An 11,394-nucleotide genomic window follows, 5' to 3' on the forward strand; every position below is an offset into this window, starting at 1 on the left:
CACACACACACACACACACACACACACACACACACACACACACACACACACACGCACACAAACACACAAATACTGATCAGACAGGTCCATTTGTCCATAACTATATGACTGGACAATTTTGCGATGAGCCTGTTAATTAATAAGTAACCACCAAAACATTTCTGATTCCTTGAATCAACAAAGGCTGGGCCACTTGACTACAGCAGCAGGACCTGGCAACAGAACAGGCCGTGGAAGTTCCCTTAAATTCCCTGAAGTTTTGCCCATTTAAATTGTGTTGATCGCTGACAAGACACTCACATGGCGAAGCACATGCAGGGATAAAAATGATGTGAGAAAGTAACTCAAACACAGCAGACATTTCAACAGGATGTGCTGGTTTGACTGTCTTGCTACTGTTTCCTGTTCAAAATACACCACACCCTGATAATTAGATCATTTTTCTTCCGCGGCTGCAAGGACAAGATGTCAAAAGACCCTTACCTTGATTATTTTCAAAACGACTTCCAAATATTGAGTCGATTGTTCTAAGCTTTCTGAAATGTTGACTTCTTTTCATATGTTTGCCTGCAGTCAGTGGGTGTAGAGTTTTTGGATCAAGGAGTGTCTTGTTATTGTCAGTACTCTTTGATTAACAACCCATCTGTGATTAAAAAAAGACTATAGGAAATCACTGCACCCCCAAGAAAAAAATCCAGCACATAACTCCTTGTAAAACTATGATGTGTTGTTTGTACACTTTGGCTTTTGCATAGATTAAACAAACATGTAATGTGTTAACAAGTCAGCTTTAGAGGTACTAATACGCAGATTTTATTACCTTAGGACAGAGCCTAAGTATTGTTTCCTCCTGTTTCCAGTCTTTACGCTAGGTTAAGCTAACCGGCTGCTGGCTGTAGCTTCATATTTAGCATGCAGACGTGAGAAATGTATCAAACTTCTTATCAAATGGTCGACAAGAAAGTGAACAAACCATATGTTGAGCTGTTCCTTCAAGAACGATAATCAGGAAGACCCCTCTCAGCACTGTGTTTTCTTGGTTTTCTTACCTTTGCCGTTGGCCCCAGAGCTTTCTGCAGCTCGCGGCGCTCCTCCTGGTCATCTAGGCTGCCCTGGTAGTTGTAGTAGGCGATGTCACCCAGGATCAGCGCCTCCTGGGAAATGGGCAGGATGCCGCACTTCATAGACGACACCTGAAGCATCGGAGAGGTGAGACGAACGAAGGCCGTGAGAGATAAGAAGCTTTTGACAGGTATATTGCAGCTGTTTCATTCAGCTGAGTCTGCAGCTGACATTTCACTTAGACGCGTCTGTGTGAAGAATATTTTGAAGCTGTACTTCTCTGATGACCGCAAAGACAAGCCTCTTTGTTGTCATAAGAAATGTAATTGAATTCCTGCACTGCAGAGCACAGATTACAAACACTTCCCATAACGGTGGCTATTTACAGATGAGTATTCCCTTTCAGTAGTGATGCCAAATTATTATTCTATTTTAAGTGATATAATTGCACCATTGAAATTTCAACATCTCCCTGAAAGAACTCATCTCAAAATGCAATATCTGATGTGAGGATCTGCAATATCAGATTCCCTGTATAAAAAAAAAAAAAACAAGCCTCAGATTAATCAGGGCTGGGAGGGTTTCCACAGTCATCTGCTTGCAGGGCAGCTCTGAAAACCCGCCTGGTGTAAAGTGAACTTACAGCAGCCGTGGCAGGAGTGTGCACGTGAATGATGCAGCGTATGTCTGGACGCATGGAGTAGATGGCAGCATGGGGGCTGAAACCAGCAGGGTCGATCCTCAGGTTGGTGGAGCCCTGCTCGATCACATCCCCGATGATGTTGACCTTCACCTGGGGAAACGAGGAGAGGAGACAAAGTCAGTGGACGCTTCAGGGATTTCTCCTTTGAATCTGAAGCTGGTGGCTGCAACACCTTACCTTACCTTTTTCTTTTTTTATGAAATGGCGCAAAGACACTCAAACACAAGCTGTACAAGCTTATTGAAAGTTTGACAGCAGCATCATTCAGAGGGCTCTCCTGAGAGGGGAGGAATATAAAGAGGCTGGAAGAGCGAACAGGGAGGCAGACTGTAAAACTAACCATGCCCAGATCAGTGTAATTAAATATACCCAGGCACTAAAGCACATCCAGAGATTGACACATAACCAGATCCACTCCCTCAAACACAAACACAGAGCTGATAACCCTCCAACATTACTTAAGAGTATAAGTCAAAACCAATGCACATGATGACAGAAATCACATTATCAACGATTCCTCCTCTAAGTCTGCTCCTCTCCAGGAAATGAATTGGAACATTACCAGGAAACATAATACAGTCATAGAGTGGACATGACGTCCTTTACTATGACAACTTCATTACCAGCCAGTTAGCAGTTATTAGATTACATGAGAGGATAGAAAAGCTGCAGAGATAGAGGCAGAGATCTGGAGGGAAGAGAGGTGGATAACCAGAGAAAAAGAGAGAATAAAGACAGATAACTGGACAGAGAGACAGAGGCATAAAACCTGAGGGAAGAGCAACAACGAAACCGAGTGCAGATGTCAGCCCTCGCGGTAAAACCTAATAACAAACAGAAAACCGAGCTTTACCTCAGACCTTGTACAAAATTGCCATCACTGTAAGCACATGTTGTTCTGTGATTCAAACCAGAAACCTACAAGCTCACATTTCTCTTTCACTACACTAAGTCCAAGTGTGTGCTATCACAACAGGAAAAGGGCATCCATCATGTAGTCGGAGGCTAATGAAATACACCCAGTTCAGTTGGAGCCTGCGAAATATGTTTTTTACTTGCTGCATTTCTGCTGCACTCTGCCCCTTTAGAGAAACTGTGTTCAGGAGAAATGGAGACAGTGGAGAAAATAAAATTCTGAGAAGATAATTAGATGGTAAATAAATAATACAATTAATGTCACGTAGTTACTTACTCCCTTCCCATCCCCAGTTTTTATTATGGTTTTCATTATGATTTTCCGTCAGATTTTCACCTTTCGAATTAATGTTCAAAACAAGTTTCCTTCCTAAAACACCACAAAGTTATTCATTCTTGACACTTCGTAATTAGCGCTGACTACTGATACACTTTCGTCCTGAGTACCAATTGTTTCCATAGAGTATTGTAAAAACTTTGTAAATGTAGTAGTTCCTTTTTAACTTATTTCAAACACGGCATTTGTTAAGTTTTTTGTATTCTTGTAGCTCTCACAGGTTTAAATGAACAACATTACAACTAATGTGTTTGTGAGCTTTACATATAAAAAGTGTGGGACTATTTCATGGAAAGTAACATGTTTTGGTGTCAGAGTAAAAACCGGCACTGATAAAGAAAAAATATCGATTGAATCAAACACCAGGGTGGAGCTCCCAGCTTGTTGATGATCTCTGGGTCAGCTCAGGCTGACGATCCCGAGACATGTCCTTGAGTGGGGCTCGGCCTTTTAACAGCCATGTGGGTGTTTGGATGAATGACTGTCTATTGATCGTTCACCCAGCAGAGCAAAGTGAATGGCACCGGCCGAGCGTAACTAACTGCCGCCATCTTTGCCACAGCCAGCTGTCAGACGATCAAACATCGATTAGGTTACATTACATGTCCAGTACAGTGTCAGTTCACCCCGTCATGTCCTTCAAAATGCTGCTCCCTCCCTCTGCAGCAGCCTGCCGGTCAAACAGCCCTACAGCTGAGAGGCCCCGCTGGAGAACATAGCACTTCTAATTATAAAAAGAAGCCAAAGGACGTGTCAGGAAGAATCTGAAATGTGACTCAGTTGGATGTCAAGTAGGTGATAAGAAAAATTTAAAAAAAGGCCCACCGTAAATTCGTAGAGGCGAGTGGGGCCTGAAGCAGACGTGCTTGGCAGCTGAAACTTGGAAAGTGAAATCCCTAAATTCCTTCAAGGATAATTCAGATCGAACAGCTTGACATCTGAACTTCAGACACAAAGTCTCTCTCTATCATTGCTCAGATTATGTTAAGAGCCATGCATTTCACGACAATCTGCCTTGACATCAAACTAAACTAAAACCAAATTAAAAGTACCACGAGCACAAAGATGGACTGAGCCGTGAACTCAAACGACCCCACCTTCTTCTCAGAGCTCCAACAGAGACACAGAGAGGGAGAGGCAGATGGAAGCTGACCAAAGCCAACTGCACTCCAGCCTTTCTCTGATGCTCAAGCCTCCACCCAGCTGACCCATGCACAACCTCTGACACTCTTTATTCTGGATGACTCTTAATCAATCTGTTTGCTTCTCTAAACACTGGAACGCAGCCATGTATAGTAACTACAGAGACGAAGAGAGAATATGAGGGGAGAAACAGCGACACACAGCAGTGACATTAAAACACAGACAGACCAAAACAGTCAGAGAGATCTGAAAGATGAAGAACTACTACTGTCTCCCGACAGCTGCAGCGTTGTGGTCATCGCTCTCACACAGAAAACCACAGCAAAGATAGACGTGGTCCAGATGCACAAACTATAAATACTCAATTTTAAATAATGTTGCCTTATCTTTCTTATCCTGAGTCAACATCTTGCCATCCTCTACTGCCTAATTTGTACTTTAAGTTACTGTTAGCCTTGGGCTATGTTTGACTATGTTTTAAATACTAGTGTAAACAGTACTTAAGTTAACACGGCTGAACAGTGTTTGTACACTTTTCCCAGTGGCACAAGATGTGTCACTAAGATGCCTAAAAGATTTCAAAGAGTTCAGTGAAAATTGCATTTTTATACTTGTCAGTTTATGGTTCATTTGAAATAAGTCTTGGTTGGAAACAGAGCAACAGCACCAACTCTGGATTGGTAAAATCTTTATGTTGTACAATGAGGATTTTGTCAGTGTTGCAACATAAATGCTAACGTTAAGATGACAAATGACAAATATCTCAACACACTGCTGCAGTCTTTGAACTCCTGAGACAAAAGTGTCCTCCCTTGTATTATCACTCACCAGTCTTTAAATTTTCTCACAATTGTGAATAGTCCATGCATGACAACTTAAACTGTTAACCATTTTAGTTACAGCTAATATAGACAGCAGTTGTGTGTTACAGTGGTGAAATGTTTTAGTTTTGGCTAACTGTTATTTTAAGACAGAGGAACTGCTTGTATAAAATAATTAATAATAAAATAATGAATAAAATGTAGCTAACTACTGCAAGTATGGTTTTTAAGGCTGTACACGTGAGAGAAATTGTTGTACAAATAATAACTTTATTTAAAGGATAGAAACCTGACATTTATCTTTATTGCACCCACATGGATTTATCGTTTTATACTGTGACAGTCTCAGACAGGCTCAGTTATTTTGTGCTCTTTAGCCAGATATTAGGTTTCTGCTCTTCATTTCACTTTTAGGGGAAAATTTTCTGTTTCTATTGTAACCTATATTTCCTGTGATAATAGCCTTTAACCTCCTAAGACCCGAACTCTTGCATGGCGTGCATTTTTAATTTCTCTTTGCTATTTAGGCTGATTGGGACCTGAGAAAAATGATGTCCACATATGAGGACATTAGTTTTAAATTTCGATTACCGAGTGGCAGTATAATATCCTCATATGTGGTCACCAGGCCCTTGTTGAGAAAAAGTTAGTATTGTGGTCTAGAGAACCCAAAATGTGAGGTCCACATATGTGGACGCCAGGTCCTAGGGGGTTAAAAAGGTAGTTTTCATAAATAACTGTTTGTGCTTAGCAGAAACAAAAACCAATCAGGATTGCTAATAAGGGGTAGCAAGAAAAAAAGAAGGTAATTGTATTTTATCAAATTATTGTATATTAAAAAAGGTAATTATTTTTATTTTATATTATTATTTTCATATTAGAAAGGGTGATTATATTACACAGAGAAAATAAAGAACTGAAGAAGCACAAGTTAGCAATGAGTTAGCTTCTCTCATACAGAAGCTTCAGTATCAGGCACCTGCAGAGAGCAGGTTACCAGCTGTACTTCAGCTGAGTTACATTCGACATCTCTGCCTGCGCCAGCAGAAATCTGTCTGTCAGCAGTATGGCCAATACATCCACTGTAAAACCCACACTTGCAGCAACACTGCACAGGCGTGTCGTGTGTGTATGTTTGCACAGGTGCAGAAGATAAAGAAGCAGAGAAGTACAACAAAGCAAACAGAACAGAAATGAGGAAAAAGACAGAAGATATGATTAAAGTGTGAAGTGACTTTCATGTAAACTTTTGTAATATCACAAAACATAAAAGGTGAATTATGTGGGAGTTAAGTGGCTTAGTATGGTAGGTGAAAATAAAAATGCTTCTTAAATATCAAACTGCATCAATAACAAACATGAAGAACATTGACAGAATTTACTACTACAGGGCAATTTGATATAATTTTATTATATCATTTCATGTTTTTCATTTGTCCATTTTTGATTTCATGGATTGTACCAAAGTCTATATGTGTAAAAGACTGTATCCTAAAACACACACACACGCCTGATACTTCAAAGTTACAGATACCACTGTATGTGGTTGACAAATACAATGTTTTTCAGATTAATATTAATGCCCTTTTGTTCATTGAAACTAAACCATTCACATGGCTGGTCAAACCAAGCATATGTCATAATTGTATTCAGGTTATTCAGTATGTTTATCAAAACTATTTATGGCACAAATTCTAAGGGTGTTAAATTTCTTTTTTTTCATACATTGGACAAAGCAGAAATAAAAATTTGGGTGAAAACCAGAGAGACAGAGTAGAGCGAAACCAAGAGAAAGAGGGAAACAGAATTGAAGGGAGCTAAAATGCAAATCAGGAAGAAACGGGGTTGGCAACAGATAATTACACATCTATTGGCACGGCAAGCCCAGTGCTATGACAACATGTGCACTATCTGAGCCGAAACTAGAGTGACAAACAACCTGAACCACCCGTGATATTTGCTAGCTTGTTTCAGGAAAGCAGCAGGCAGAGAGGAGGTGTGGGGTGGTTCAGACTAAAGTCAATACGATGTAGAATCAGTGACAATGAACACGGCAAACACATGTACAGAGAGAGAAAGAGACAGAGGGAGGGACGTTGTCATTTGTGCCTATAGAATACCAAAACACTGAAATGTGCTTCATCTAGCCTTTATTCAATTGAAGGAAGTAAATTGAAGGAAGTAAATGGCTGATTAAGCAAAGTGGAAAAGCATTAGCCCCGTCCTCTGAAGGCCAAAACCTTAATACACTGAGTGCTGTTGTTGGCAAACAAGCACAGACAAGGACATTGACACAGACAGTCATTGAAAGCCATTTTATTTGTTTCAGTCTAACCAAGCAATCACTGAAGTTAAACTTAAGCTTTAAAATCCTTTTCTAAATGGTCCATGTGATTCTTTGTGTTTCAATTCTGAAGCTACACCAACACTTAAATAAAATGAAAATGTCAGTCTCATTTTTCTTACCAGGTTTGATGCAGATGCCTCAGCGAATGATAATCCCCTGGGGATGATAAGGATGTGGTCTTGCTCTTTACTGACCCGGCCCTAAGAAAAGAAAAAGTCAAATCACTTTTTTTTTTGTCATGGAATTAAACTGATTCAAGGGAAATGTCAACTGATCTAAGTGAGGATCAGCTGTTTTTGAAGAATCCCAAATTGGACAATGTCTTCTCTGAAAACAGACCCAACCCTGTCTACTCAGAACATAAAACATTATTGAAACTAAATATAAATTTCAATAAAGCAATCAGGATATCCTCTATCTAATCTTATTGTTTTCATAAAGCTCAACTGTCGACAGTCTTAAGTGGTGACTTACTGTGATGTAAGAGTTGGCGAAGTGCGCCCAGCTGAACAGGTCCACCAGTCTGTAGAGGCTGGCCAGTTTACAACGCGTGAGCTTCTCGCCTTTCACCATCGTGGTGGATTCCACTCCGTACATGTCGTTGATGGGAGTGACCATCCCCAGACCTGCGAAAGAGTAAGAAGGAGTAGAGTTCAGATGAGAAGCAAAAGCTAATAATACACAAAAAGTTTGCAGTTTTTTCTGATTGGATGGTATTAAAACTATTTTTATCTCCTGTGTATTAAAGTCAACAATGACAACAACTCTACTATGTTGACATTTTTCACTAGTAATCTTTTAAGTTACGCTGGGACTTCTAATAGCGACAGTGACTGCCACACAGGACCTCGGGTGCAACATCTGGATTTCTATTTAATGATGTACTTTATGACACATCTGGCTCCATATCAAACAGATTACTTATTTACACATGGAGATGTTTTTAACAACACTTCATCCTTTGAAAATTTGTTTACTGCCACACCTCATTAGACTTGCTCATTATGGGGGTCTTTTAAGGAGGAGCTGGACTGAACTGCTATATTGCCTGTGACATGCAATTCAGTATTAGTTGTGCATTCCAGCGCTCTGATTGGAAGCAGATTTCACATATGGACTCCTGGACAGAATTCACAAAGGATCAAAATCTAGAGAAAAATGCACGGCTCTTCCGGAGTCTGGGGTTGGGTCGTCTTAGGGTATTTATGCCCTTGAGCACGCAAAGCTCAGGTCTGCATATGAATCTCCTCTCTTTTTGTTTTTCAGCACAGTTCAGAGTAGCTACACCCTGGGCAAGGGTGGCATGTTCTGCTAAATGTTAGTGTCTGGTTGCCCGGGGTAACGGGCCGTAGCACTGTGTGTACTCACTGAGGGGGGAGGTGTTGAAGCCAGCCACTGAGCTGGCCATGAAGAAGTCAGCGATCTGTCTGAGGGCAAGCAGGCCGGTGGGGTTGTTTCCCTTCCGCTGCTGCTCCTGGATCAGACTCTCCAACTCCTCCTTGAAGGCCTGGGGGAAAAGAGAAGAGAGAAAGAGTTGAGAGAGAGAAAATAACATGACACTGAGACGACAATGTGTCAAAAACGAAATGCCTGTGTGAAAGCAATTCTGTCAACACTGAAAAATTATTCAATTTATGATTTTTAAAGCAAGTTCTCAATATATGTGCCATACATGAAAATCAAGCCTTCGAGAACTGGGATGCTTCGATCAGGCATTGTACTGCTTAAACAGTGAAAAAAAAATCTATTTAACTTTAAAGATGGAGCTGCAACTTCCTTGAACTCAAATGTTTTTTAAAAAAAAAAAAAGAAAAGACAAGGATGAGAGATGATGGTGAGACAGATAAGAGTAGGGAGTGGAGAGGGCAGAGGATTAATGGTGACAGAGAGATGACAGAGTAAAAAGATGTGGGAACATTTAGAGAGACAGGACGAGTGGGAATGAAGAAGGGAAGAACGAGGGAGATGCATTAATCACAGATTAGACATGCTCCTCGGGTGTCAATCTGAATCGTCCTTAAAAGGCTCTATGAAGCTGGATCACGATAGGCTGGCTGCACAAGAAGCTGAGTCAGGACTGGTTGTCTGACTAGCTTGCAGCCTGCATTATGATTGGCTACTTGAAGTGACTGGGAGAGAGAGTGTGTGGCTAATCCTCGCGTCCAGACTACAGTCATCAGCTGAATCCACAGACACAATACAGTACATGCTAATATGCTCTTATGCAAGGCCAGATATACACACAGTTGGATGCATTACATCATATCAAATTATGTATGATTTAATGTTTTCACTTTCCTTCTAAGTAAATGTTCCTTGTCGTGCAGCAGTTAATAAATCAAATGTTCAAACCTAAATCACAAGACTTCTCACTTTACTTAAAGTATCAAGGACTGTCAGCACAGAACTGTGGTGGGGCTGCAGGCCGTGTAACTACTGCAGACGTGTTATATTCATAGAGCTCCGGCCAAAGCCGCAGGCTGCAGCAGGTAACAGCAGACGAGGTAATACTGTATGGATAGCTCCTGATAATCTTAATAAGGTTGTTAACCTCTCAGGGGGCACACTCACCTTTCCCTACCGGCTAAAGTAATTAAAGCTGTGACCAGTACAAAGGATTTTCCAGTCGCAGACCCAAACAGACAAACGTACTGTGCAAGTACGTAACTAAGTTAAAGTTCGACTTTTTGAAAGTTTGAGAGGATGTCGCTTCAGCAAGAAAATGCATTGTTAACCATCAAGCATTTAAAAATGATTATTTTGGGGTCATATCATGCCTTTATTCGATAGTGATGGGGACAAGAAATGAAGGAAAGAAAGATGCAAGAAATGTCCACAACCTCTTAAGCCCTGAGCCACAGGAGCACCCCAGCTGTCACACTCTGATCTGTATTTTTTGTTTTCTTCTTTGCATTTTGCAGCTTGTGGAAAATCAGATCATCGAAAGAGCCCTGTTAATAAATTTGTCACATTTGCTTCAGCTAAGTGAGCGACAGCACATGACGTTGTGATATAAGGTCACAATGTAAAGCTGGAGTTTCCTCTGCTGCATCCAGCTGTATGGTTATCCCAACCTCACAATATATGTGTTTAAATTCATATCATCTCTCTTTGCAAAGCCAGTTTTACCCATGGCTAAGTCTGTTTTTATCCATGGTGAAAGTTAAATGTCAACACAGCATGAAGCAGAAGTATTTCTGCAATGGTTAACTTGATTTATAACAGTGTTAAAACCATCTAAGATATCCTGTTAATCGAATTTTAACAAACACCTTCCAACCACTTACACATTTGTGTTTTTACCTGCCCATGAAATGAAACCTTCACTGCAAAACAAGTGAACAAACATTTTAAATCTTACTATCTGTAGGAGAACCCTGGCTCACTGAGCTAGATAATATAAATGATTTCTAGGATTGCTCAAGTACAGGCTGGTTTTGAGTCAGCTATTGAGAGCACATTTAGTTTTTTTTTTTTTTTTTTTTTTTGCTTTTGGTCTGTATGCATAATATGACTCAGACTTTCTTTTGTTTCAACCTCTGTTGAATGTTGACTCAATTTTTCCTGAACATTTTAATGATGTTTTCACCGTCTGGTCCACCTTTTTTATATATATATATATTTATCATGGACTACAAAAGGAAGCAAAATCTTGTATTTGCTTGTAACTCAGCTTCACTCCATCATCTGCCAGAGTTAACTGACTAGTTCTGATTGGGCTGGTAGTCCACTTCAACTTCCTGGTGGAAACTTAAACCAGTCATTGTAAAATCAGTACAGTGTGAGAGAGAAAATAGGCCATGACACTGTTTCCATGCGATGACTCTAGCAGAGCAGCATTGAATATTCATGCCTTTACTTAATTTCAGTGCTTATGCAACAGTCAACATATTCCCAATAGAGCTGTGTCTCTGCACGAAAAACATCTCTGACACTTAACTTCCCCTCGAGTCACCCCATGGGACGGTCCATTAGTGTTACGCGAATGGAGTTGGGTCCTTTGGTTTTATGCCCATGTGGGGGCGTTTTGTTCAAATTGGAGCAACCCCAACCAACCAACCCCCCC

The 11,394-nt window shown here is 40.5% G+C and overlaps 1 protein-coding gene across 6 annotated transcripts in view; it reads right to left on the bottom strand.

Annotated features, from left to right (window-relative positions):
• Window positions 1-11,394, bottom strand: part of add3a (adducin 3 (gamma) a) — a 105,553-nt gene that overhangs the window by 16,398 nt on the left and 77,761 nt on the right. For all 6 annotated transcript variants that reach the window (XM_087177796.1, XM_023420632.2, XM_023420636.2 and 3 more), the window contains 5 exons: window positions 8,697-8,835; window positions 7,803-7,954; window positions 7,448-7,528; window positions 1,706-1,855; window positions 1,050-1,193 (listed from right to left, as the gene is read on the bottom strand). In XM_087177796.1, coding sequence (XP_087033922.1) covers window positions 1,050-1,193; window positions 1,706-1,855; window positions 7,448-7,528; window positions 7,803-7,954; window positions 8,697-8,835 — 666 coding nt within the window. The remainder of the gene's footprint in view (window positions 1-1,049; window positions 1,194-1,705; window positions 1,856-7,447; window positions 7,529-7,802; window positions 7,955-8,696; window positions 8,836-11,394) is intronic.

This window comes from Seriola lalandi, unplaced genomic scaffold, assembly GCF_002814215.2.
Source record: "Seriola lalandi dorsalis isolate HSWRI2012SDOR001 ecotype SW California unplaced genomic scaffold, Sedor1 jcf7180002054654, whole genome shotgun sequence".
NCBI classification, from domain to species: domain Eukaryota; kingdom Metazoa; phylum Chordata; class Actinopteri; order Carangiformes; family Carangidae; genus Seriola; species Seriola lalandi.